This window comes from Pogoniulus pusillus, chromosome 4, assembly GCF_015220805.1.
Source record: "Pogoniulus pusillus isolate bPogPus1 chromosome 4, bPogPus1.pri, whole genome shotgun sequence".
In the NCBI taxonomy this organism is placed as follows: domain Eukaryota; kingdom Metazoa; phylum Chordata; class Aves; order Piciformes; family Lybiidae; genus Pogoniulus; species Pogoniulus pusillus.
The window spans coordinates 46,158,859-46,186,751 of NC_087267.1; the positions used below are offsets into that span (position 1 = coordinate 46,158,859).

The 27,893-nt window shown below is 50.7% G+C and overlaps 1 protein-coding gene across 1 annotated transcript in view; it reads left to right on the top strand.

Annotated features, from left to right (window-relative positions):
* Positions 1-27,893, top strand: part of EXOC4 (exocyst complex component 4) — a 500,658-nt gene that overhangs the window by 420,977 nt on the left and 51,788 nt on the right. The window contains exons 12-13 of the mRNA XM_064142739.1: positions 4,494-4,630; positions 13,831-13,986. Of these exons, the coding sequence (XP_063998809.1) occupies positions 4,494-4,630; positions 13,831-13,986 (293 nt within the window). The remainder of the gene's footprint in view (positions 1-4,493; positions 4,631-13,830; positions 13,987-27,893) is intronic.

Here is a 27,893-nt window from a genome sequence, read left to right on the forward strand (position 1 = left end):
AGGCTAAACTGCCCCAGGTCTCCAGCATTTCCTCCTCACAGAGGTGCTCCATGGCCCTCAGCATCTTCATAACCTCCACTGGATTCTCTCCAGTAGCTCCTTGTGTCTCTTGAAGTGGTGAGCCCAAAGCTAGACCCAGTTTTCTAGATGTGGCCTCGCTATGGCAGAGTGGAGAGGAGAAGAACCTCCCTCAGTCTGTTCATCACACTTTTCTTAATGCCTTCTAGGACACCATTGGCCTCCTTGGGCACAAGGGCACATTGCTGGCTCCTGGTGAACTTGTTGCCCACCAGGACTCCCAAGTCCTTCTCTACAGGGCTGCTTTACATCAGGTCAGCCCATACTGGTGCAGGGGGTTATTCCTCCCAGGTGCAGGACCCAACACTTTCCTTTGTTGAACATCATGAGGTTCTACTGCACCCAGCTCTCCAGCCTGTTAGGGTCCCCCTGAATGGCTGAGTAGCCTTCTAGTGTGTCAGCCCCTCCTCTCAATTATGTACCATCAAGTAGAACTGCTGAGGATCCAGTCTGTCCCTTCATCCAGGTCATTGGTGAAGGTGAAGGTCAGGCCACACCTTGAGTGTTGTGTCCAGTTGTGTCTGGGCTCCTCCCTTGCAGAGAGATGCTGAGATGCTGGAAGGTGTCCAGAGAAGGGCAACAAAGCTGGAGATAGGCCTGGAGCACAGCCCTGTGAGGAGAGGCTGAGGGAGCTGGGGGTGTGCAGCCTGCAGCAGAGGAGGCTCAGGGCAGAGCTCATTGCTGCCTGCAGCTGCCTGCAGGGAGGCTGTAGCCAGGTGGGGTTGGGCTCTGCTGCCAGGCATCCAGCACCAGAACAAGAGGACACAGCCTCAAGTTGTGGCAGGGGAGGTCTAGGCTGGATGTTAGGAGGAAGTTGTTGTCAGAGAGAGTGATTGGCATTGGAATGGGCTGCCCAGGGAGGTGGTGGAGTCTCTGTGCCTGGAGGTGTTGCAGCCAAGCCTGGCTGAGGCATTTAGCGCCATGGGCTGGTTGATTGTTTAGGGCTGGGTTCTAGGTTGGCCTGGCTGAGCTTGGAGGTCTCTTTGCATGTGTTTGATTCTGTGATTGTATGATTCTATGATGGACCCAGCACTGACCTGGGTGAGGGATGAGAAGCTCCAGCACAAGTGAGGATGAAGCCTGGATGAAGCAGTAATGACAAATGGACTGCGGAACACCCTGGAGAGCAACCCCACAGCGTTACTAGCGAGCGGCGCTGCTCTGCTTTACCCTCTTGTCTCAGCAGCACCTAATGGGCAGGAGGCTGTGAGAAGAAATTCCTCCTTCTTGTTAGTAGCCTTAGGACACTTCTCAAGCCTTCACACCCCACGTGCTGTGGGAGGAACGAGTCCTACCCTCGGCGCGGCACTAGGCTTCTGCCCTACGTGGTGTTTTCAGGTGCCAGGCAAGGAACACTGTTCTGGGATGAGTTTCCTTGTTAGTGTGGGTTTTCTTAAAAGCTTTCCTTGAAGTGCCTGGCCATGAAATTAGCCTTTGATCACATCCATTTGCCGTTAATGAATCCAGATGGGTTAGAGACAACTGGATTGTAGCTCTCTGATACTACGTGCGCTGCCTTCCATTCTCCAGCGCGCAGTTGCAGAAGGTCCTGTGCTGGCCCAGCTAATGAATCCAGCTGTGTGAGCAGAGAGGTTTTGAGATACTGGAAACGTGTCCAGGGAAGGGAGACAAAGCTGGTGAAGGGCCTGGAACACAGACCTGTGAGGAGAGGCTGAGGGAGCAGGGGCTGTGCAGCCTGCAGAAGAGGAGGCTCAGGGCAGAGCTCATTGCTGTCTGCAGCTGCCTGATGGGAGGATGTAGCCAGGTGGGGTCAGTCTCTTCTTCTAGGTAACCATCAACAGAACAAGAGGACACAATTCCAAGTTGTGCCAGGGAAGATACAGGCTGGATATTAGGAGGAAGTTCTTCACAGAGAGAGTGATTGGCATTGGAATGGGCTGCCCAGGGAGGTGGTGGAGGCACCGTCCCTGGGGGTCTTCAGGAAAAGCCTGGCTGAGGCACTTAGTGCCATGGTCTGGTTGTTTGGATAAGGCTGGTGCTAGGTTGGACTGGATGATCTTGGAGGTCTCTTCCAAACTGCTTGATTCTGTGATTCTGTGACCTCCTGCATCCTGGTACATGGTGTGCCCAGAGAGCCATGCAGATGTGTCAGGATTGCTTTGGGAAAGGTTAAAACGTTACAGAGAAATAGCCATTAGGTATCTGGCGCTGTCTTCTTTCATATGCTAATCTCCTTTTTGCCAGCCTCTTGTTTTGTTTTAACTCCTCTGAGTAGCTTTGTATTTCCTTCAAATCAAAAGATCTGCTTCCAAAACCAAGACGTTGGCAGGAGCTTAGCTGTGATGTTGTTGTAGAGAGAACAGAAGTGGGAGAAACTACACAGAAAGCAACAAAACCATCTCTTAATGTAACAATCTTCTCATTTTTAAGTTGCTGTTCTTTACTCAAATATTGAGTTAGATGAGGAAAGAGAAATGAGGTGGGTCAGTCATGTTCTGGTTGGAAAAGACCTCTAAGATCACAGAGTCCAACTTTCATCACCATCATGGTGTTGAGGAGAGGCTGAGGGAGCTGGGGGTGTGCAGCCTGCAGCAGAGGAGGCTCAGGGCAGAGCTCATTGCTGCCAGCAGCTGCCTGCAGGGAGGCTGTAGCCAGGTGGGGTTGGGCTCTGCTGCCAGGCAAGCAGCAACAGAAGAAGGGGACACAGTCTCAAGCTGTGGCAGGGGAGGTCTAGGCTGGATGTGAGGAGGAAGTTGTTGGCAGAGAGAGTGATTGGCATTGGAATGGGCTGCCCAGGGAGGTGGTGGAGTCTCTGTGGCTGGAGGTGTGGAAGCAAAGCCTGGCTGAGGCACTTAGTGCCATGGTCTGGTTGATTGGCCAGGGCTGGGTGCTAGTTTGGACTGGCTGAGCTTGGAGGTCTCTTCCAGCCTGCTTGGTTCTATGATTCTATAATTCTGTGTCTCTGCTGGCTGTAGATAAGATGACCTTGAAGGGTCCCTTCCAAAGCACTCCATGATTCCATGATTCTGTGGTTCAGTGACTTACTCCAGTGTATATGGTCTTGATTCTGCTCTCAGGGGAGGGCTACCAGAGCAATTTCCCATCTTAAAAGGTTTTGAGCTGACTCTTTAAATGTTTTTCCTCTGGCGGGGCTCTGCCTGCCTCACCAAGCAGGGACTGCAAAGAACTTGGGCGACATTTCAATCCTGCAGCTAATGAGCTGTGCTCACACCTCACAGCCCATCGCTGCAAAAACAGCAGCCCTGGCTGCTGCAGCTTCCCCAAGCAGTTGTCTGCTTCATTTCCCTGCAGTGACTCCAGGTTGCAAGTCCCTTAGGGTTGGTTGTTCTCCTCTGTGCTCATCAAGCCCAGGATGGGATCGAATACTTAGGAAAACACTTGTGACAACAGCAGAAGCAGCAGCAAGAGCATCTGAGAGGCAGCTACACCAGACTACAGATTTGTTTGGACAAAATAATCCCAAATTGTTGCTAATTGCAATATGAATGGCTAATTCCTCTGTTTGGCTTAAGAGCAAGCTTAATGAGCTACAAGAGCAACCAAAGAGAAGGTTGCTTTTCCTCAAAGCACATTTGCGAGCCAAGGACATATGAGAAACAGCCCAGGTGGTGACTAAGCCTTCACTGAAGCCTCCACATGCTAAGGAGTCATCTGTGAGCTGAATGAGGAGGAGATTTACAGATGCCTTGTTACCAAACCAGGGACAAATAGTGAATCAATTCCTGTCACTCAGGATTGCTCTGGAGGAGCAGGATTTTGGAGCAGGGTGATGGTGCTGCGCTTTAATCTGGAAATCAGACAGGCTGAGGGGCAGGGATGGCAGCCAGAGGGACCTGGACAGGCTGCAGGGATGGGCACAAGCCAAGCTCAGGAGGTTCAACAAGACCAAGGGCAAGGTCCTGCAGCTGGGTCGGGGCAATGCCAAGCACCAATCCAGGCTGGGCAGTGAGTGGCTGGAGAGCAGCCCTGAGGAGAGAGACCTGGGGATGCTGGTGGAGGAGAAGCTCATCAGGAGCCAGCAGTGTGCACTTGCAGCCCAGAAAGCCAAGCAGAGCCTGGGCTGCAGCAGCAGAAGTGTGGCCAGCAGGGCCAGGGAGGTGATTGTGCCCCTCTGCTGTGCTCTGCTGAGACCCCAGCTGGAGTCCTGCCTCCAGCTCTGGAGCCCCTGGGACAAGAGGGCTGTGGAGATGCTGGAGATGCTTTCTGCCTGGCTGCTCTCAGCCACTCTGTCCCCTGCCTCTCACATATTTTATTCTTTTTCACCATTTATCTGCTTTATGTCACCCAGTGGCTTGGGTTGCTCCAGCATCTGGTCAGTGTTAAGGGTCATCAGCTGTGCAGGTGTGACACAAGTTAGCAGAACATGAGAAGGTTCCAACCAAGGTCTGCACTGACCTGCTACTCATGCTTGTGGTTTGTTCTTTCTTTTCCAGAGTGCAGTAATCGTGGAGAAGACTGTTCAAGACCTGATGAACCTGATGCATGACTTGAGTGCTTATTCAGATCAGTTCCTCAACATGGTGTGTGTGAAACTCCAGGAGTACAAGGACACCTGCACCCTGGCCTACAGGTAAAGGCAGGCTTGGAAACTGATGTATGCTGGAGATACTGCTCCTGGGCTTTTGCTCTTCTGTCATGAGTAGGCAGGAGTTACGTCCAGAAATCATCTTGGTTGCAATGGTCAAGGATGTTTCTTTCTACATGGCAGAAAAACCTGAAACAATGATCATTGGCATAGGCAATGTCTTGGTTTCTTAGTGACTTTATCCACATCACTGCAGCAGTACAGGCTGGGAGGTGATCTGCTGGGGAGCAGCCCTGTGGAGAGGGACCTGGGGGTGCTGGTGGATAACATCATAGAATCATAGAATCAACCAGGTTGAAAGAGAGCTCCAAGCTCATCCAGCCCAGCCTAGCACCCAGCCCTATCCAATCAACCAGACCATGGCACTAAGTGCCTCAGCCAGGCTTGGCTTCAACACCTCCAGCCACAGCAACTCCACCACCTCCCTGGGCAGCCCATTCCAATGCCAATCACTCTCTCTGACAACAACTTCCTCCTAACATCCACCCCAGACCTACTCTGGCACAACTTGAGACTGTGTTCCCTTGTTCTGTTACTGCTTGCCTGGCAGCAGAGCCCAACCCCACCTGGCTACAGTCTCCCTGCAGGTAGTTGTAGACATCAGTGAGGTCCCCCCTGAGCCTCCTCTGCTGCAGGCTGCACACCCCCAGCTCCCTCAGCCTCTCCTCACAGGGCTGTGCTCCAGGCCCCTCACCAGCTTTGTTGCCCTCCTCTGGACACCTTCCAGCACCTCAACATCTCTCTTGAATTGAGGAGCCCAGAACTGGACACAGCACTCAAGGTGTGGCCTGACCAGTGCTGAGTACAGGGGCAGAAGAACCTCCCTTGTCCTACTGGCCACACCCTTTAGTGACCAATTGAGGCTGGCCATGGCAGGGGAAGCTGCAGAAGCCCCTTGTGTTTTCTGACCAAGAGCACTAAGAAATTCTTTCCTGTTGCCTGATTTCATTCAGGAGAAGCTTTGTCTGACGAGCGGCTGCGTGTGGGCTCATCATCATCATCATTATTAATTATAGCACCAACAATGATAGGAGCCAGCACATATGTGGCTAAACTTGGTGTGAGCCCTCATGCAAATTGGTAGCTGTTTGTGTGCCGTTGGCCAAAATGTTTTACATGAAGCTTGACTGACTCAAGCCAGACAATGGATGTGATTTCTTTGGCTTGAACTTAAAGGTCCTTCCTTCCTTCCTTTGCTGATACCATTCCTGGGTTTGGCACCTGCTGAGGGGTAATTAGGACAGCCCTAATTTGGCACTATCCTGATTACAGCAGGAGGAAAAAACAGGAAACGTTTGAGTTGTGCTGCTGGCAAAGGACTGAAATAGAAATCTCTGTAGAGATGATGCTCCCCTGCTCTGCTGCCACGAGCGGTTGCATCCGTGGGGACGTTATGCCCTCTGCAGGGATCTCACATCCATACAGGCATGCCCCTTGGACCAGGTTTATCCCTGGGGCCTTGAGATGGATAAATCCTCATGTTGATAAGGTTAGTGGAGGAAGGATCATCTCCAGCTGCTTAAAATCAAACTAAACTCCTTGGAGCCATGCAGGAGTATGATCAGGCAAAGCTGTCGGAGCAAGGCAGTGTCTGTGCTTGAGATGCCAAGAGAGGGACAATTTGGGAAGCCAGAGGGATGGCTTAGGCAGGATTTGCACATGGCATTTGTTCCTTCCCCATGTGCATTTGTTTGTTGAAGGGGAATATGAGGAAGTGTGGATGAAATGTGTTCGGATGCAGGCTTGTCACAGCAAGGCTTTTTTATTCGGAGTCCTTTGCAGCACGGAGAGCTGTGTCAGGACATCAGGGCTAAGGAAGGCACAGTGAGATTTGTCATGCTTTTCCTCTACTGCACTCTAGTGAGACCCCAGCTGGAGTCCTGCAGCCAGCTCTGGAGCCCCTGGGACAAGAGAGCTGTGGAGATGCTGGAGAGTGTCCAGAGCAGGGCCAGGAGGATGCTCAGAGGCTGCAGCAGCTCTGCTCTGAGCACAGACTGAAAGAGTTGGGGCTGTGCAGGATGCAGCAGAGGAGGCTCCCAGGGGACCTTCTTGTGGCCTTCCAGCATCTGAAGGGGACCTCCAGAAAAGCTGGGGAGGGACTTTTGAGGCTGTGGGGGGAATGGAGCAAAGGTGGAGGTGGGGAGGTTCAGAGTGGAGGTGAGGAGGAAGTTGCTGAGCAGGAGAGTGGTGAGAGGCTGGAATGGGTTGCCCAGGGAGGTGGTTGAGACCCCATGGCTGGAGGTGTTTGAGGCCAGGCTGGCTGAGGCTGTGTGCAGCCTGCTCTAGGGTAGGGTGTCCCTGGGCATGGCAGGGGGGTTGGAAGTGGCTGCTCCTTGTGCTCCCTTCCAACCCTGCCTGATTCTATGATTCCATGATTCTATGTTTGAGTTCCATTTGGCTCTGATTCTCTTGTGAATGCAAACAAACAAAACCCCAGAAAACAAACTACTGAGGCTGGAGATGAAGGAATTGGAGAGTTTTGCAAGTAGAATCATAGAGTCATGGAATTGTGTCAGTTGGAAAAGACCTCTAAGGTCATTAAGTCCAACTGTTGACCCAGCACCACAGTGGCCACTCAACCATGTCCCAAAGTGCCACGTGGTCAAGGTCCAGATAACAGAGATTAGGAATATCTCTGTCCAGAAGAGCAAGATCTGTTCTTACACATTTCCCTGTTGTGAAATTAAGGTGCAAGTGGGACCAGAGAGCACCACAAAACTACTCATTAAAGGATAAAGTTGAACAAAACAGAGGGAGAGAGAGGGAACAAAGGAGAAAAAGAGAAGAAGCAGGGAAGGAAAAGAGCAGGGATTGTATTACCATCAGTTGCAGATGGGAGGGAGAGAGAGAGATGTGTGCATGGCCCAGGGATGATCTTCTGTGGAGTTCATCAGGGGCTCTTCTGGTGGAGGTGCAGCTCTGGTGGTGCTCTGGTCCAAGTGTACAGCTGGAGGGCCACACTTTGGCAGGCATTGCTCATGGCTTTTTATGCAGTTTTGTAGATGGGGGTCCAGGTGCAGCTCCCCAGGAAATCTTCATGTTTATTCATGTAGACTGGATACGAAGTTACCCATGGCACAGCAGTGTGCCCTTGTGGCCAAGAACACCAATGGCATCCTGGGGTGTATTAGCAGAGTGTGTCCAGCAGATCAAGGGAGGGTCTCCTTCCCCCCTACTCTGCCCTGCTGAGACCTCGTCTTGAATACTGTGTTCAGTTTTGGGCTCCCCGGTTGAAGAGGGACAGGGATCTGCTGGAGAGGGTCCATGAGGGGACAGAGGATGATGAGGGGACTGGAGGGCACTGCCTGATGAGGAGAGGCTGAGGGACCTGGGGCTGTTTAGTCTGGAGAGAAGACTGAGAGGGGATTTAATCAATGCTTACAAATATCTGAAGGCTGCCAGGAGTGGGGGACAGGCTCTGCTCACTGCTGCCTGGGATAGGACAAGGAGCAATGGGTGTAAGTTGCAGCACAGGAGGTTCCAGCTCAACACAAGGGGGAACTTCTTGATTGGAAGGGTCCCAGAGCACTGGCACAGGCTGCCCAGAGAGGTTGTGGAGTGTCCTTCTCTGGAGCCTTTCAGGGCCTGTCTGGCTGTGTTCCTCTGTGCTCTGTGTTAGATAGGATTGTCCTGCTCTGGCAGAAGGGTTGGACTCAATCTCCTCGGGTCCCTTCCAACCCCTAACATCCTGTGAGCCTGTGGTTCCTGCATTTGCTGTGGTCCTGCAGCAGCACTGGGGAGAGCCTCCACCACTCCCTGCCCTGTACCTGGCCATACCCCAAATACACATAAGCCTTTTCTCTTTGGGGTAGCTGACATGAGGTGTACACATCCCGGGCTTTCAAGCCAGACTGAGGTCCAGGGATTCCCACAAAGGCACTGTGTGTTGGTTTACATCCCTGAGCTTTTGGCTAGGCATCTCCTCTGAGCCCAGGAGGCTAACCAAAGCAGTCTTCATCTTTGTTGATGAACAAGGGAGAGACCATATCTGCTTGTTGATTAGGGAGAGAAGATGGCAATCTTTATCTGTGTTGATGAACAAGGGAGAGAGGATCTAGACTCTCACACATGTCTATGTGGTTTTTAACACCTCTAGAGATGGTGATTCCACCACCTCCTGGGTCAGCTGTGGATTTCCTCGTTTGAATTGATGCCAAATTTGGGGAAGCCTAATTAATGTGATGTAGGTGAGATGTCTTCTGCAAATTACATAGTTGTAAGAATCATAGAATCATTTGGACTGGAAAAGGCCTTTAAGATCATCAAGACCTGCTGCTAATCCAGCACTGCCAGATCTCCTCTAAACCATACCTCTCATTGCCACAGCTTTTCCAAGACACACTGCTAATCTAGCACTGCCAGATCACCTCTGAACCATACCCCTCAGTGCTCCTCAATGCAAGAGAGATGTTGAGGTGCTGGAAGGTGTCCAGAGAAGGGCAAGGAAGGTGGTGAGGGGCCTGGAGCAGAGCCCTGTGAGGAGAGGCTGAGGGAGCTGGGGGTGTGCAGCCTGCAGCAGAGGAGGCTCAGGGCAGAGCTCATTGCTGTCTACAGCTGCCTGCAGGGAGGCTGTAGCCAGGTGGGGTTGGGCTCTGCTGCCAGGCAACCAGCAACAGAAGAAGGGGACACAGTCTCAAGTTATGCCAGGAGAGGTCTAGGCTGGATGTGAGGAGGAAGTTGTTGTCAGAGAGAGTGATTGGCATTGGAATGGGCTGCCCAGGGAGGTGGTGGAGTTGCTGTGCCTGGAGGTGTTGAAGCCAAGCCTGGCTGAGGCACTTAGTGCCATGGTCTGGTTGATTGGCCAGGACTGGGTGATAGATTGGACTGGATGATCTTGGAGGTCTCTTCCAACCTTGTTGATTCTATGCTTCTGTGACATTGAGGTGCTAGAGAGGGTCCAAAGAAGGGCAATGAAGCTGGTGAAGGGTCTAGAGAGTCTTGTGAGGAGCAGCTGAAGGAAGTGGGGTGATTAATCTGGAGGAGTCTGAAGGGACACCTTGCTCTCTACAGCTATCCAAAAGGAGCTGGTCTCTTGTCTCAAGTAACAAGCAACAGGACAGGAAGAAATGTCCTCAGGTTAGATATTAACAGCAATTTCTTACCCAAAAGGGTTGTCAAGGCCTGGAACAGGCTGCCCAGGGAAGTGGTGGAGGCACAATCTCCTAAGGGATTTAAGAGCTGTGTAGATGTGATGCTGAGGGACATGGTTTAGTGGTGACCTGGAAGTGTTGGGTTGATTGTTGGACTCAATGGTCTTAAAGGTTTCTTCCAAACTAAACATTTCTGTGATTCTCTGATTCAATTCTGTGCATAACTATTCACATCTTTATGTTCACATTGATGTTGTGCACTCTTACTGTGTTGTCCAGCTTCAAGCTCTATCCTATCTGTCCACCTCTTTCTTTTCAGGCTTCATCTTTCCTCCCTTGAACATTTTCTTGTGCATTTTGGCAGCATATCTGAAGAGCCAGGGTGAGACATCAGTCACCCAAACGACTCTCTTTAGTCTATAAAAGAGATGGACATCTCCAAAGAGTGATTCACCCTAATTAAAATGTCTCTCCAGAGCCATGTTAACCTCTCCAGAGGTGCCCAGGTATTTCCATCAGCTTTTAAAGGCAGTTTATGGTGACCAACCTCCTGGCTGAGGTTTTTAAGGTGAAGCTCTAAAATGATGTGCAATAAGACAGGGCTTAAATATCTCCAAATGTTCCTGCTTTCCAGTCAGGCAAGATCAAACTAAGCCCTTTTTTGTTAGTAAGTAACTGAGGAGCACATCACAGGCTTACAGGATATTAGGGGTTGGAAGGGACCCCAGGAGATCATCCAGTCCAACCCCCTGCCAGAGCAGGACCACACAATCTTAGAATCACAGAATCAAGCAGGTTGGAAGAGACCTCCAGGCTCATCCAGTCCAACCTAGCACCCAGCCCTGGCCAATCAACCAGACCATGGCACTAAGTGCCTCATCCAGGCTTGGCTTCAACACCTCCAGCCACAGAGACTCCACCACCTCCCTGGGCAGCCCATTCCAATGCCAATCACTCTCTGCCAACAACTTCCTAACAACATCCAGCCTAGACCTGCCCTGACACAACTTAAGCACAGATCACAGAGGAACACATCCAGGCAGGCCTTGAAAGTCTCCAGAAAAGGAGACACCAGAAGCTCTCTGGGGAGCCTGTTCCCCTTCCAGTCAAGAAGTTCCCCCTTGTGCTGAGCTGGAACCTCCTGTGCTGCAGCTTACACCCATTGCTCCTTGTCCTATCCCAGGCAGCAGAGAGCAGAGCCTGTCCCCACCCTCCTGACCCCCAGCCCTCAGATGTATAGAAACATTTGTTACATCCCCTCTAAGTCTTCTCTTCTGCAGACTAAACAGCCCCAGATCCCTCAGCCTCTTATCAGGCAGTGCTCTCCTGTCCCCTCATCATCCTTGTAGCCCTCCACTGGGCCCTCCCCAGCAGATCCCTGTCCCTCTGCAACTGGGGAGCCCAAAACTGAACACAGTATTCAAGATGAGGTCTCAGCAGGGCAGAGTAGAGGGGATTCATTCATCCAGGATGCCTGTGGGATTTCCCAAGTCCCTAGGAAATGCTCTTGCCTTTCATTTTGCCTGCTCTAGGGTAGGGCATCCCTGCCCATGGCAAGGGGGTTGGAACTAGCTGATCCTTGTGGTCCCTTCCAACCCTGACTGATCCTGTGCTTCTATGATTCATGTCTACTGCACCTTACTAGCATCTTTCCCTTCTTGCATTAATGGTTTGGAGTTTAAGTTGTCTTCTTGGCTCTTTTGGGCTAAGGATCTGTCTCCCTCAGTTACCTGGAACATGCTGGGCATAGTTTGAAACTCTGCAGCAGCACAAGCAGAGCTCACCATAGAAATATCACCTTGGCCTGGGAAGAGGAGTAAAATAATTTCCAATTATATTTGGCACAAGACAAGAGACCCCAATTAGCCCCTGTGGCCACCAGATGTTTTCCTCAATGAAATGCCATGCCCCCCCAAGCTGTGCCCAAGGATGTTCCCCATCACTGCTCCCAGCAGCAGTGCAAATCTGGGACCGTTACAACCAGCAGATGTTTTCTGGCTAGAACCCATTGAACTGTGAACCCTCCTCACTCCTCTGCCATCACCTCTTCCAGTGCTCCACCTCTTCTCTACCTGCTCCCAGGAGCTGGGTACAAACAGATGGCATTTTCCTAGGCCCATTGAGCTGTGAATTAATGAGTTGATCATGGTACTGGTGGTAGCAAGTCACCCTGTTACAGCAGGAGGAATAATGACATAGCAGTCTGGGAGAAGGAAGGGCACTTGAAAAGCAGCAGTTTGAGGCTGTAGCCAGGTGGGGTTGGGCTCTTCTGCCAGGTAAGCAACAACAGAACAAGGGGACACAGTCTCAAGTTGTGGCAGGGGAGGTCTAGGCTGGATGTGAGGAGGAAGCTGTTGTCAGAGAGAGTGATTGGCATTGGAATGGGCTGCCCAGGGAGGAGGTGGAGTTGCTGTGGCTGGAGGTGTTGAAGCCAAGCCTGGCTGGGGCACTTAGTGCCATGGTCTGGTTGATTGGCCAGGGCTGGGTGCTAGGTTGGGCTGGCTGAGCTTGGAGGTCTCTTCCAGCCTGGCTGATTCTATGATTCTTGAACACCTCCAGGAATGGTGACTCCACCACCTATAAAGCTTCATCCCTTAACTTCCACCCGTCTGAGTCTAGTCTGGGTGATTTCATAAGTGTGGGTTGACAGGCAACTATCTCCCAAACCATCACAATTGCCTTTACCAAGAGAGAGAACACCACCTCTGAGATCCTTGCTGTCTGCTGAGCCACCCAAGAATGGAAGAGGAGTTTCCTCTCTAGTCCCAGCGTGCCCACGAAGCATCAAGCATCGATGAGGACTGCGCTGAGAGTCAGTCATGAGCAATTCCAACACAAAAAAAGTGGGCAGCTAATGGACTTCTCCAAATACAGCATCCTGTTTATCTGCTGCAGTTGCCAGTGAGGATTGCAGATGAGTCACCCTGCCAAAAATACTAACCAGGGAACATCTTCGTTGGAATCGTATTTGATTCGGTTTCGCAGGGACAGAGGATTTAGATGAAATCTTTATTATTGGATGTTTGGGTTAAATGGAGTGAAGCTCCATTGCTTCAGACCAGGTCCCCAAGCTGAGCCAGCTGATGTGCAGTGAGCTGGTGGCTTCCACCCAGGTCTTCCTGGGCAGGTTTCCACGTTGCAGTCACAACACAATCGGCAGTGGCTGGCGAGCTCACTTGGAATTGCAGAGAACAAATGAGCCATGGAGAAAGTACCTTCTCTTTCTTCTAGTGCAGGATGACCTCCTCCTCTGGTATGCCAGTCCAGTGATTTCAAGTCCTCAACACTGGTCAGGCCAGTGGCATCCTGGGCTGTCAGGAGCAGTGTGGGCAGCAGGACAAGGGAGGTTATTCTCCCTCTGTGCTCAGCACTGCTCAGGCCACACCCGGAGTGCTGTGTCCAGTTCTGGGCTCCTGAATTCAAGAGAGATGTTGAGGTGCTGGAAGGTGGCCAGAGAAGGGCATCAAGGCTAGGGAGGGGCCTGGAGCAGAGCCCTGTGAGGAGAGGCTGAGGGAGCTGGGGGTGTGCAGCCTGCAGCAGAGGATGCTCAGGGCAGAGCTCATTGCTGTCTGCAGCTGCCTGCAGGGAGGCTGTAGCCAGGTGGGGTTGGGCTCTGCTGCCAGGCACCCAGCAATAGAACAAGGGGACAGAGTCTGGAGTTGTGGCAGGGGAGGTCTAGGCTGGATGTGAGGAGGAAGTTGTTGCAGAGAGAGTGATTGGCACTGGAATGGGCTGCCCAGGGAGGTGGTGGAGTCTCTGTGGCTGGAGGTGTTGAAGCCAAGCCTGGCTGAGGCACTCAGTGCCGTGATCTGGTTGAGTGGCCAGGGCTGGGTGCTAGGTTGGGCTGGCTGAGCTTGGAAGTCTCTTCCAACCTGCTTGATTCTATGATTCTATGATCTTAAATGTCTTTTCCAACCTCCAGTTTTATGATTCTTTGACTCCATGGCCAGGGCTGGGTGCTAGGCTGGACTGGATGATCTTCAAGGTGTCTTCCAACCTGGTTGGTTCTATGATTCTATGATTGATGGTTGTGTGACTCTCTGGCTCTGTGGCTTCATGTCTCTCATGCTGTGGTTGTTGCTGGTTTCCCTGCAGGAGCATCGTGCAGTCAGATGAGAAGCTGGTGATCAGCGCATCCTGGGCTAAAGATGATGACATTAGCAGGCTCCTGAAATCTCTGCCCAACTGGAGCAGCATGGCTCAACCCAAGCAACTGAGACCCAAGAGAGAGGAAGAGGAAGACTTCATAAGGTAAAATGTTTTATGCAGTTACAGAAGGATGTCAAAGAGAGCAGCAACAATGGCAAAAACCTGCTGGAAATAAATTAGTGATGGTCTCTGTGTAGCTGTTGTGCCTCCAGGTGTGAAGGGATTTGATCTTTCTTTGAGTGGAGTAATTAAATGGAATCACAGAACCCTTTTGATTGGAAAAGGACTTTAAGATCAAAGAATAATAAAATCATAGAATCAGTCAGGATTGGAAGGGACCACAAGGAGCATCTGGGTCCAACCCCCCTGCCACGCTCAGGGACACCTTACCCTAGAGCAGGCTGCCCACAGCCTCAGCCAGCCTAGCCTCAAACACCTCCAGCCATGGGGCCTCAAACACCTCCCTGGGCAACCCATTCCAGCCTCTCACCACTCTCATGCTGAAGAATTTCTTCCTCATGTCCAGTCTGAACCCTTCCGCCTCCAACTTTGCTCCATTCTCCCCAGTCCTGTCAGTCCCAAAGAGCCTAAAAAATCCCTCCCCAGCTTCAGATCCTGGCAGGCCACAAGAAGGTCACCTGGGAGCCTCCTCTGCTGCAGCCTGTACAGCCCCAACTCTTTCAGTCTGTGCTCACATCAGACCTGCTGCAGCCTCTGAGCATCCTCCTGGCCCTGCTCTGGACACTCTCCAGCATCTCCACAGCCCTCTTGTCCCAGGGGCTCCAGAGCTGGATGCAGTACTCCAGCTGGGGTCTCAGCAGAGCACAACAGAAGGGGAGAATCCCCTCCCTGTCCCTGCTGGCCAGAGACCATGGCACTAAGTGCCCCAGCCAGGCTTTGCTTCAACACCTCCAGGGATGGTGACTCCACCACCTCCCTGGGCAGCCCATTCCAATGCCAATCTCTCTCTCTGCCAACAACTTCCTCCTAACACCCAGCCTAGACCTGCCCTGGCACAACTTGAGGCTGTGTCCCCTTGTTCTGTTTCTGTTTGCCTGGGAGCAGAGCCCAAGCCCACCTGGCTACAGCCTCCCTTCAGGGAGTTGTAGACAGCAATGAGCTCTGCCCTGAGCCTCCTCTTCTGCAGGCTGCACACCCCCAGCTCCCTCAGCCTCTCCTCACAGGGCTCTGCTCCAGACCCTTCTCCAGCTTCATCACCCTTCTCTGGACACCTTCCAGCACCTCAACATCTCTCTTGAATTGAGGAGCCCAGAACTGGACACAATAAGCCTACATATATAAGGAGAGTCAAACAAAACGTACCAATACCTTCAGAGGAGCTTGTTTCAGAGGCAGCTTTCTGTGTCCAAGTGAGTTTGGTTCTACCTTTTCAGGCAAGTGAAATTCTGCAGATAGGCAGATGGCCTTTCCATACACACTGGAGATGGCTTAGTCTCTGAATCATTGGCTCACTGTGAAGAAGCAGGTCCTCTTTGTCATTCCATCAAGTCAAAAAGCTTGTCTGCACATTCCCATCACTATTCATCACTTCCTTGATTGGCATTTGGCTGTAAAACTGTAAGAGTGAGTGAAGCTGTTGAAAATTACAAGTCTAATTTGCCCAGATTGTCATTTCCCTTCTTCTCTGAATGTAAGCACAATGACATGAAGATGATGCAGTCTAGAGAGGGAACAAGGAAGGCTCTGAAGCATGTCTAGTCACAGAAATGTTTGCTCATCATGCAGTAAGGATAAAGAGCTTTGCTGATTTCCCTTCCATGATGCTGGAAGAGTTGAGGGGGCAGAGAGAGCCCTTGAGGCCTTAGTGTAGTTCATAAGGTTTTGGAGATTCATCCCTTCAGCCCCAGTCTTCATCTTTGCCTTCATCCTTTGTTTCTAGGCACAAGAAGGTGCCGGGGGTGTCCCTCCAGGTCATATTGGGCTGCTGAGTTGTCATTGTGGGACATCAGAGCAATGATGGATGCTGCTGGCTGAGGGCAACCTATAGTGCAAACTCAAAGCCAGGCTAAATCTGATGTCCAAGTGCAGCAAGGCTGGTGAAAGGCCTGGAACATAAACCCTATGAGGAGAGGCTGAGGGAGCTGGGGGTGTGCAGCCTGCAGCAGAGGAGGCTCAGGGCAGAGCTCATTGCTGCCTGCAGCTGCCTGCAGGGAGGCTGTAGCCAGGTGGGGTTGGGCTCTGCTGCCAGGCAAGCAGCAACAGAACAAGGGGACACAGTCTCAAGTTGTGCCAGGAGAAGCCTAGGCTGGATGTTAGGAGGAAGTTGTTGTCAGAGAGTGATTGGCATTGGAATGGGCTGCCCAGGGAGGTGGTGGAGTCACCAACCCTGGAGGTGTTGAAGCCAAGCCTGGCTGAGGCACTTAGTGCCATGGTCTGGTTGACTGGGTAGGGCTGGGTGCTAGGTTGGGCTGGCTGAGTTCTTTATGGACACAAAACAGGTCTGACAACAACGCTTGAAATGCTTGAGAGCATCCCTTTGTGAAAACTGGTGAATTAAATACAACATAGAATCAGAATCACAGAATGGGTTGGGTTGGAAGGGACCTTAAAGGTCATCTGGTTCCAACACCCCCACACACATACCATGGGCAGAGACATCTTGCACTAGATCAGGTTGCATGGCCTTGAACACCTCCAGAGAGGGGAAATCCACAACCTCCCTGGGCAACCCATTCCAATGTCTCACCACCATACTAAAGAATTTCTTAGAATGATAGAATCAGCCAGCTTGGAAGAGAGCTCCAAGCTCATCCAGTCCGACCTAGCACCCAGCCCTGTCCAGTCAACCAGACCATGGCACTAAGTGCCTCAGCCAGGCTTTGCTTCAACACCTCCAGGCACAGTGACTCCACCACCTCCAATGCCCACTCCTATTCCAATCACTCTCTCTGCCAACAACTTCCTCCTAACATCCAGCCTAGACCTCCCCTGGCACAACTTGAGGCTGTGTCCCCTTGTTCTGTTGCTGCTTGCCTGGCAGCAGAGCCCAACCCCACCTGGCTACAGCTACCCTACAGATAGTTGTAGACAGTGATGAGCTCTGCCATGAGCCTCCTCTTCTCCAGGCTGCACTAATCTCCTATCCAAACCTTGCTAGATCTTCCTAATCTCCATTCTAAATCTGCCCTCTCTCAGCTTCAATCCATTCCCTCTCATCCTTTCACAACAACCTCTTGTAAAAAGTCCCTCCCCAGCTTTTATGTAGGCTGCTTCTTGTGCTGGAAGGCTGCTCAAAGGCCTCCCTAGACCCTCTTAAGTTTACCTGCCCTGTGGCAGGGAGAGATGTGAGCACAGAATTTTCTTTCCCTCTCCCTCCCCAACATTCCTTTAACTCATTTGTTTAATGAAAGAGAAGAGGCCAAAGATGATGCCTGTGCAGAACCAAGCCATCATGCCTCTCTGTGTTGACAGTGACTGATCTTGTTGTCCTGCCCTCACCACTGCCTCTTCTGCGAGTCGATGTCAGAAGGCAGGGTGAGACACTAGCAGAATCTTTCCATTAATATTCTGGAGTGGTTGGCCAGACAAAGGGCCCCTGATTGAGCATATTATAGCAGCTCAGAAGTTGGCAATGGGGAGAAAGGGAAGGAAAAAGTCATGCCTCTGTTGGTGTAATTAGTTTGTAAAGCTCTGGAGGCGATTTGGCAGCAGGGCGAGTGTGAAACACGCTGCCCTTAGCGCTTGATAAAGGTCAGCCTCCAGTTCATTACCCAGCCTGATAGGGTGGTGATAAAACCCAGAGATGTTTCATTTCCAGGTTTGCCTTTGAAGAGGAAAAGCAATGTAAAAAGAGAGCTTCAGATCTGGTCACACTCAATTTAGAGCAGAGTTTCTTCCACCTTCGGCACAGCTCTGCGGGATAAGGCGCGGCGAGGGGCAAGGAAATGCTGCACACTTGGGGCAGGGTGGCTGGAAAGTTGCCCAGCAGGACCTGGGGGTGTCACAGTGCTGAAAGGCCTTGGTGTCCTGGTGGACAGCAAGTTCTGCATGGGCCAGCAGTGTGCCCTTATGGCCAAGAGAGCCAATGCCATCCTGGAGTGCATCAGGAAAAGTGTGGCCAGCAGGGCTAGGGAGGTTCTTCTCCTCCTCTACTCTGCCCTGGTGAGACCATACCTGGATTATGGTGTCCAGTTTTGAGCCCCTCAGTTCAAGAGAGACAGAGACCTGCTGGAAAGTGTCCAGCAGAGAGCCACTGAAATGGGCTGCCCAGGGAGGTGGTAGAGGCACCGTCCCTGGAGGTGTTGAAGCAAAGCCTGGCTGAGGCACTTAGTGCCATGGTCTGGTTGATTGGCCAGGGCTGGGTGCTAGGTTGGACTGGATGATCTTGGAGCTCTCTTCCAACCTGCTTGATTCTATGATTCTATGACTGGGGGACTTGAGTGTCTCCCCTATGAAGAGAGACTGAGAGGCCTAGGGCTGTGTAGTCTGGAGAAGAGAAGTCTGAGAGGAGATCTGATCACTGTGTTCAACTATCTGAGGGGTGGGTGTCAAGTGGAGGGGGCCAAGCTCTTTTTGCTGGTCAGCAGCCATAAGAGAAGAAGCAGTGGCTACAGACTGGAGAAGAGGAGACTCTGGGTGACTTCACTGCTGTCTACAACTACATGAAGGGAGGCTGTAGCCAGGTGGGGTTGGGCTCTTCTGCTAGACAGAAGAAGGGGACACAGTCTCAAGCTGTGGCAGGGCAGGTCTAGGCTGGATGTTAGAAGGAAGTTGTTGTCAGAGAGAGTGATTGGCACTGGAATGGGCTGCCCAGGGAGGTGGTGGAGTCTCTGTGGCTGGAGGTGTTGAAGCCAAGCCTGGCTGAGGCCATGGTCTGGTTGATTGGCCAGGGCTGGGTGCTAGGTTGGACTGGCTGAGCTTGGAGCTCTCTTCCCACCTGGGTGATTCTATGATTCTATGACATTGTGATCCTGGGCAAGCTGCTGACAAGATAATCTCCATAGGTCCCTCCAACCCCCATTGTTCTGGGCTTCTGTGATAGAGAGGGAAGAAAGGTGAAGATTTAGCTTCCCCATGAAGATTTAATACCAGCTCCTGCCTTAACAAGATTGTGTATCTCTAAATCACATCACTGGAGCTACACAATACTTTCTCCAAGGCACTGCTTTGTCTGCTGTGATGAATTGTATCCTGCACCCTTCCTGAGTTCAGAATACCCAAATGTATTCAAGGGAGGAGATGGCATGAGATGTCAGACCTTCAAGTTGTCAGTGATGTCCACTTTTTGACAGCTTTGTGACCTCTCAGCAGCCATTTGGACCTGGTCCCCAAGCAGAGATACACAAATTGTTGTAGAGGGTTTCCAAATCCCAATGAGCCTCAAATCCAGGCCACTTTTTTAGGGTGGCATAAATCTGCAGTCCTTTAAAGCCAAATCCCGTAAGTCCAGGGGGTGAATTTCTATCCTCTAAGGCTCCTTAGCAGCAGCTTTTCATCAGGACCACAGTGCTGTTAGGTAGTTGCAAGATGTGTTCTGTAAAATACCTTAAGGTGCTGAATCTTTGAAGCAAGTGAGGCAGCATCTTTTGCAGGGTGATGGTTTTAATGTTCTTGTGCCAGCAAATCATAGAAGCATAGAATCAACCATGTTGGAAGAGTCCTCCAAGCTCAGCCAGTCCAACCTAGCACCCAGCTCTGTCCAGTCAACCAGACCATGGCACTAAGTGCCCCAGCCAGGCTTTGCTTCAACACCTCCACCACCTCCCTGGGCAGCCCATTCCAATGCCAATCACTCTCTCTGACAACAACTTCCTAACAACATCCAGCCTAGACCTCCCCTGCCACAACTTGAGACTGTGTCCCCTTGTTCTGCTGCTGCTTGCCTGCAGAAGAGCCCAACCCCACCTGGCTACAGCCTCCCTGCAGGCAGCTGTAGACAGCAGTGAGGTCAGCCCTAAGCCTCCTCTTCTCCAGGCTAAATAATTTTTGAGGGCTCCCTATTGCAGGAAAGGTCCATGCAGGTTCTGGGGTTTGGTGCTTGGAAGATTTCTTTATGCCTGTTGAACAAATTCTGGTGCCAGATGAAGCAACAAATCACCTCTTGGCTGTTTCTTCCTAAAGAAGAGCAGAGAGGGAATTTCATTGAATTAGTTAAAGGGAAATCTATCTGCCTGGGTACTTAAAATCATAGAATCAGTCAGGGTTGGAAGGGAGCACAAGGAGCAGCCAGTTCCAACCCCACTGCCATGCCCAGGGACACCCTACCCTAGAGCAGGCTGCACACAGCCTCAGCCAGCCTGGCCTCAAACACCTCCAGCCATGGGGCCTCAACCACCTCCCTGGGCAACCCATTCCAGCCTCTCACCACTCTCCTGCTCAACAACTTCCTCCTCACCTCCACTCTCACTCTCCCCACCTCCAGCTTTGCTCCATTCCCCCCACTCCTGGCACTACCTAACAGCCTCAAAAGTCCCTCCCCAGATTTTTTGTAGCCCCCTTCAGATGCTGGAAGGCCACAAGAAGGTCACCTGGGAGCCCCCTCTGCTGCAGCCTGCACACTCCAACTCTTTTAGTCTGTGCTCACAGCAGAGCTGCTGCAGCCTCTGAGCATCCTCCTGGCCCTGCTCTGGACACTCTGCAGCATCTCCACAGCCCTCTTGTCCCAGGGGCTCCAGAGCTGGATGCAGGACTCCAGCTGGGGTCTCAGCAGAGCAAAGCAGAGGGGGAGAATCCCCTCCCTGGCCCTGCTGGCCACACTGCTGCTGCTGCAGCCCAGGCTCTGCTTGGCTCTCTGGGCTGCAAGTGCACACTGCTGGCTCAAACTACATGCAGTTTTGAAGCTTCCTTTCTAGTCTGACTCTCTGCCTCAAATGCAGGAGCAGCAAAGATACACGTTACAGAAACGTTTGTGTGACATGAGTACCTGGAATTTCTGCTGATCCAAAAGTCCTGGTGGATAGCAAGGTCAGCAAGAGCCAGCAGTGTGCCCTTGTGGCCAAGAAGACCCCAGGTGTCCTGGGAGGCATTAAGAAGAATGTGGCCAGCAGGTCAAATGAGGTTTTACTCTCCTCTACACTGCTCTGGTGAGACCACAGTTGGAGTCCTGGCTCTAGTTTTGGGTTCCCCAGTTGAAGAGGCAGGGAACTGATAGAGAAAGTCCAGCAAAGTCTCTAAAGATGCTGAGGGACTTGGAACATCTCTGTGAGGAGGAAAGGCTGAGACTCCTGGAGCTGTTGAGCTTGGGGAGGGAGCAGCCTGAGAGGGGATTTACTCAGTGCTTAGCAAGAGCTAAAGGTTGAGGGGCAAGAGGATGTTGCCAGACCCTTTTCAGTGGTGCCCAGTGGCAGGACAGGAGGCAACAGGCACAGAGTGAATCACAGGAGGTTGCATGTAGGTAGAAGGAAAATCTCTTTTGCTGTTAGGGTGCAGGAGCCCTGAAGCAGGCTGCACAGGGAGGCTGTGAAATCTCAGCTGGAGAGATTCCAAACCCACCTGGACATTGTCATCCTGGAAACCTGCTGTGGTGACCCTGGATGAGGCACTTAGTGCCATGGTCTAGTTGATTGGATAGGAATGGGGGCTAGGTTGGACTGGATGATCTTGGAGGTCTCTTCCAACGTGGTTGATTCTATGATTCTATGACCCTGCTTCTGCAGGGAGGTTGGGCTGGATGAACTCAGGAGTTTCCATCTGAACATGAAGAGAAACTGCTTTGAGGGTGCCAAAGCCTTGGAACAGGCTGCACTAAGGTTGTGGAGTCTCTTGCTATGGACACTTTAAACAGCAGTCTGGACACATTCCCGTGTGGCCTGCCCTAGGAGATCCTGCTTTGGTAGGGGCACTGCACTCAGTGATCTCCAGAGGTCCCTTCCTGCTCCTGCCATTCTGTGCTGCTTCTCTGAAGCAGCTGATGCTCAGCAGAAAGCACCTACAGTCAAGAGGGGGTAAGAAGAGGTGGGAGGTCCTCACTGGGTCAGTGTGTTCCAAGAGGGGTTCTTAAGGGTCTTGATTGATGTCCTCCTGTCCTACTCCATCTCTGTGTACCCTTCCAGGGAGTTATTTCCTTGGTGTTATTTGCTGAAGGTATAATTGACACTAGTTTCTTGGCAGAGGAAAGAGAGAGGAGCAGTAAATGAACATGAAGCTGCTGCCAAGGGTACCTCAGAGACCTCCTTCCTTGTTCTACAGTATTGATGTGGACACTTGGCTGCTTTTCAGCTCTGCTCTGGTGTGGTCAGAGTGTCTTAAACATAACACAGGTCATTTTGATTTATCCCACTGGCTGTTCTTTGTCCTTTCTTACCTCCCTTGCATAAGAGTTTCTGTCCTCTCATATTTGCATATCCTGAAATATGGATGAGGGGAAGCCTGGTATATTGTCAGCAGTCCCTCTGGTTCCAGGCAGTTTAGCTCAATAGGTTGTTGAATTTCATTAAAAACATCACCTGTGCTCTTGGTTGCTGGAGGAGAGGAGGGGGAAGGTGCTCTGCCTGCTAAAAACTGCTTTGGAGAACCAGCACCTCTCCCTGTGGCTGATAGAAGCATGCCAAAGGTACAGTATCCATGAAAAGAGGATGGAGCTAAAGCTGATGCATTGCTGGTCACTCTACAAAGTGGAAGAGGAAAGGGGAGGGGAGAGGAGAGAGGAGAGAAAGAGGAGAGGAGAGGAGAGGAGAGGAGAGGAGAGGAGAGGAGAGGAGAGGAGAGGAGAGGAGAGGAGAGGAGAGGAGAGGAGAGGAGAGGAGAGGAGAGGAGAGGAGAGGAGAAAGGAGAGGAGAAAGGAGAGGAGAGGAGAGGAGAAAGGAGAGGAGAGGAGAAAGGAGAGGAGAGGAGAAAGGAGAGGAGAGGAGAAAGGAGAGGAGAGGAGAAAGGAGAGGAGAGGAGAAAGGAGAGGAGAGGAGAAAGGAGAGGAGAGGAGAAAGGAGAGGAGAGGAGAAAGGAGAGGAGAGGAGAAAGGAGAGGAGAGGAGAAAGGAGAGGAGAGGAGAAAGGAGAGGAGAGGAGAAAGGAGAGGAGAGGAGAAAGGAGAGGAGAGGAGAAAGGAGAGGAGAGGAGAAAGGAGAGGAGAGGAGAAAGGAGAGGAGAGGAGAAAGGAGAGGAGAGGAGAAAGGAGAGGAGAGGAAGAAGAGGGGAATGGAGAGAAATAGATGATTTAAGAAAGAGAAACAAAAGGAGGTAGTTAATCTGAGAATTCAGCCACCACAGCCAATCTGCTCTCACAAAGGCAGGTTTCCAGAATGAGATCTACTGCAGTATGTGCAGCAATATGCCCTTATGGCCAAGAGGGTCGATGGCATCCCAGGGTGTGTTAAGAACAGTGTGTCCAGCAGGTCTAGGGAGGTTCTTCTTCCCCTCTGTTCTGCCCTGGTGAGACCAAACTTGGAATACTGTGTCCAGTTTGGGGCTCCTCAGTTCAAGAGAGACAGAAATTGCTGGACAGGGTCCATCAGAGAGCTACAAAGATGATTAAGGGACTGGAGCATCTCTCAAGTTGTGCCAGGGGAGGTCTAGGCTGGATGTTAGGAGGAAGCTGTTGGCAGAGAGAGTGATTGGCATTGGAATGGGCTGCCCAGGGAGGTGGTGGAGTTGCTGTGGCTGGAGGTGTTGAAGCAAAGCCTGAATGAGGCACTTAGTGCCATGGTCTGGTTGACTGGATAGGGCTGGGTGCTAGGTTGGACTGGCTGAGCTTGGAGGTCTCTTCCAATCTGCTTGATTCTATGATTCTGGGAGCTGCAAAGGCTCTCAGCATTTAAAGGTAAAGAAGCTGTGGGGTGAAAGTGACCTGCATGATGAGCTGCACCTTGTCTAAGGCAGAGTATGGTGACATAAGGACTCTTCCCAAGCCTGATAGTGTCCTGCCAACCTTCTGTCTACAGTACAGCAGGGTTGGCTCTGGGAAAGCTGCTTGCCTTGGCAGCCACTTGAGACAGGGCTCTGGGCAAGCTGATCTAGTTGTGGGTGCCCCAACTGCTTGCTGTGGAGGGGATTGGACTAGATGACCTTTGGAGGTCCCTTCCAAGCCAAACCACTCTGTGATTACCTGGAGAGCACCAGGTGCTTATGAAGTTTCTGCCATCTCTAAAACGCATCATCTCTGGCTGGAGATTGCTGTCTTTGGGTCTCTGAGTCTTTCTGTCTTTGGGTCTCTGAGTCTTTCTGTCTTTGGGTCTCTGAGTCTTTCTGTCTTTGGGTCTCTGAGTCTTTCTGTCTTTGGGTCTCTGAGTCTTTCTCTCTTTGGGTCTCTGAGTCTTTCTCTCTTTGGGTCTCTGAGTCTTTCTCTCTTTGGGTCTCTGAATCTTTCTCTCTTTGGGTCTCTGAGTCTTTCTCTCTTTGGGTCTCTAAGTCTTTCTCTCTTTGGGTCTCTGAGTCTTTCTGTCTTTGGGTCTCTGAGTCTTTCTCTCTTTGGGTCTCTGAGTCTTTCTCTCTTTGGGTCTCTGAGTCTTTCTCTCTTTGGGTCTCTGGGTCTCTGAGTCTTTCTCTCTTTGGGTCTCTGAGTCTTTCTCTCTTTGGGTCTCTGAATCTTTCTCTCTTTGGGTCTCTGAGTCTTTCTCTCTTTGGGTCTCTAAGTCTTTCTGTCTTTGGGTCTCTGAGTCTTTCTCTCTTTGGGTCTCTGAGTCTTTCTCTCTTTGGGTCTCTGAGTCTTTCTGTCTTTGGGTCTCTGGGTCTCTGAGTCTTTCTCTCTTTGGGTCTCTGAGTCTTTCTCTCTTTGGGTCTTTGGGTCTCTGAGTCTTTCTGTCTTTGGGTCTCTGAGTCTTTGGGTCTTTCTGTCTTTGGGTCTCTGGGTCTCTGAGTCTTTCTGTCTTTGGATCTTTGAGTCTTTCTCTCTTTGGGTCTCTGGGTCTTTGGGTCTTTCTGTCTTTGGGTCTCTGGATCTCTGAGTCTTTCTGTCTTTGGGTCTCTGGGTCTCTGAGTCTTTCTGTCTTTGGATCTTTGAGTCTTTCTCTCTTTGGGTCTCTGGGTCTTTGGGTCTTTCTGTCTTTGGGTCTCTGGATCTCTGAGTCTTTCTGTCTTTGGGTCTCTGGATCTCTGAGTCTTTCTGTCTTTGGGTCTCTGGGTCTCTGAGTCTTTCTGTCTTTGGGTCTCTAGGTCTTTTTCTCTTTGGGTCTCTGAGTTTTTCTGTCTGTGAGTCTTTTGCTGTTCTCAGAAGCTTTGGTTAAGTCTAAAGCAGTCTTTGTAGGATGGCATTTGACTTTTCAAAAGTGTCTTAATTGAAACCAGTGAAGCATCAAAACCTCATAAATTAAATGCAGATCTCTTTGTGTGTGCTGGGCTCTGTCTTAGATACACACAGATGTCACAGATACTGGCTGGGAAACCATGTGAGAGCTTCTGAAGATGGTGTTTTAATGCAGGTATTCAAGAGAGCAGAGTTAAGGTTGAGTATTCAGATGGTTTGGGGTTTCATAGCCTTCTCTTTAAGCATTTAGCCTTGCAAATGGAATAGAGGCAAAGAAAGGCAGCAAGTGAATAATCTCTCCTGCAACCTTCCAGAACACTGATGCAGATTTGCATGAGGAAGATGTTTCCTAACAGCAGGTTTATATGGAAGCTACAGGAACCCACCAGGGCTCTTTAAAGTTATCTTTAAAAAGTTATTTTATATGTAATTTCTTTTATATATTTATATATATATATAGTGCAATGCCAAGCACCAATCCAGACTGGGCAGGGAGTGGCTAGAGAGCAGCCCTGAGAATAATACAATCATAGAATCAATCAGGTTGGAAGAGAGCTCCAGGCTCAGCCAGTCCAACCTAGCACCCAGCCCTGGCCAAGCACCCAGCCCATGGCACTAAGTGCCCCATCTAGGCTTGGCTTCAACACCTCCAGCCACAGCAACTCCACCACCTCCCTGGGCAGCCCATTCCAGTGCCAATCACTCTCTCTGACAACAACTTCCTCCTAACATCCAGCCTAGACCTCCCCTGCCACAACTCCAGACTGTGTCCCCTTGTTCTGGTGCTGCTTGTCTGGCAGCAGAGCCCAACCCCACCTGGCTACAGCCTCCCTGCAGGCAGCTGCAGGCAGCAATGAGCTCTGCCCTGAGCCTCCTCTGCTGCAGGCTGCACACCCCCAGCTCCCTCAGCCTCTCCTCACAGGGCTCTGCTCCAGGCCCCTCCCCAGCCTTGCTGCCCTTCTCTGGGCACCTTCCAGCACCTCAGCATCTCTCTTGAATGGAGGGGCCTGGAGCACATCTCTCTTTTTCCTCTTTTTCTTTTTTATTTTTTATTTCTTTTTCCTTCTTTCTTTCTCCTTTTTTATTTTTTCTTCTTCCTTTATTTTTTCCTTTTTCCTTTTTCCTTTTTTTCTTTCTTCCCATTTTCTTTTATTCTTCTTTTTTTCTTCCTTTTTTTCTTTTACCTCTTTTTCTTTTTTGTTCTTTCTTTTTTTCTTCTTTTTCCTCTTTTTTTTTCTATTTTTCCTTTTTGTTTTTTCTTTTCTTTTTTCTTTTTTAAATTTTTTCTTTTCCCTTTTTTCTTTCTCTCTGTTTTTCTTTTCTCCTTTTCCTTATTTTCTCTTTTCCCTTTTTTTTCTTCTTTTTGTTTTTCTTTTTCTCCTTTTTTATTCTTTTTTCCTTCTTTTTTTTCCTTCCCTTTCTTCTTTTTCCTTTTTTATTTATTTTTTTCCTTTTTCTTTTTTTTCTTTTTTCCTTTCTCCTTTTTCCTTTTTTCTTTTTTTTGTTTTCTAATTTCTGTTTCCTTCTTACTGTTTTTTTTTCTTTCTTTCTTTTTTTCCTCCTTGCCCTTTCTTTTTTTTTCTCTCAAGTGACAGTGATTTCCCACATGTCTAGGGACAGTCTGGCAATAAAACTGCTTAGATAAGATGTAAAGATGCTGCTGCTGGGATTATTTTGCTGCAGCTCGTTGCAGCTATTATGCTCAGCAGCATGATTCCTCATTGTAACTTCATAAAAGAGCTAATGACAGGAAGGGGAGGTTTGAAAAGTTAAATGAAAGTGGAATGCAAATTCCTGACAGAAAGAGCAGCTAATGATGGGAAGAGTGTACTGAGGACCATGGTAGATGTGCTGTCACTGAGAGTCTCACAAGGAAATGCACTTGGTTGCAGCCAGGAGCTCTTGTAATTTGATGAGGGAACCATGCCCCGATTCTCTCCATCCTCCTAGTATGCAGAAAGTCAGAGAATCACAGAATGGTGAGGGTTGGAAAGGACCTCCAGAGATCATGGAGTCCAACCCAATGCCAAAGAAGGATCACCTAGGGCAGGTCACATAGGAATCATAGAATCAACCAGATTGGAAGAGACCACCAAGATCATCCAGTCCAACCTAGCACCCAGCCCTAGACAGTCAACCAGACCATGGCACTAAGTGCCTCAGCCAGACTTGGCTTCAACACCTCCAGGGACGGCGACTCCAGCACCTCCCTGGGCAGCCCATTCCAATGCCAATCACTCTCTCTGACAACAACTTCCTCCTAACATCCAGCCTAGACCTCTCCTGCCACAGCTTAGACTGTGTCCCCTTGTTCTGTTGCTGCTTGCCTGGCAGCAGAGCCCAACCCCACCTGGCTGCAGCCTCCCTTCAGGTAGTTGTAGACAGCAATGAGCTCTGCCCTGAGCCTCCTCTGCTGCAGGCTGCACACCCCCAGCTCCCTCAGCCTCTCCTCACAGGGCTCTGCTCCAGGCCCCTCACCAAAATGGCAGTCTGAGGTTGTGCCAGGGGAGGTCTAGACTAGCTGTTAGGAGGAAGTTAGAGAGAGTGATTGGCATTGGAATGGGCTGCCCAGGGAGGTGATGGACTTGTCATCCCTGGAGGTGTTGAAGCCAAGCCTGGCTGAGGCACTTAGTGCTATGGTCTGGTTGCTTGGCCAGGGCTGGGTGCTAGGTTGGACTGGCTGAGCTTGGAGGTCTCTTCCAACCTGGTTGATTCTGTGATTCCATGAATGTCAATCAGGGATGGGAAAAGCTGATTTTCATGGAAAGATTCATAGCACTACATATGTTATTTATAGGTGTCCCAGGGAGACATGGGAAGCTCCTTCATGTCTCATCAAGGTGCTGGGCTAGGTGGGGTGGAGAGGTGTGGGA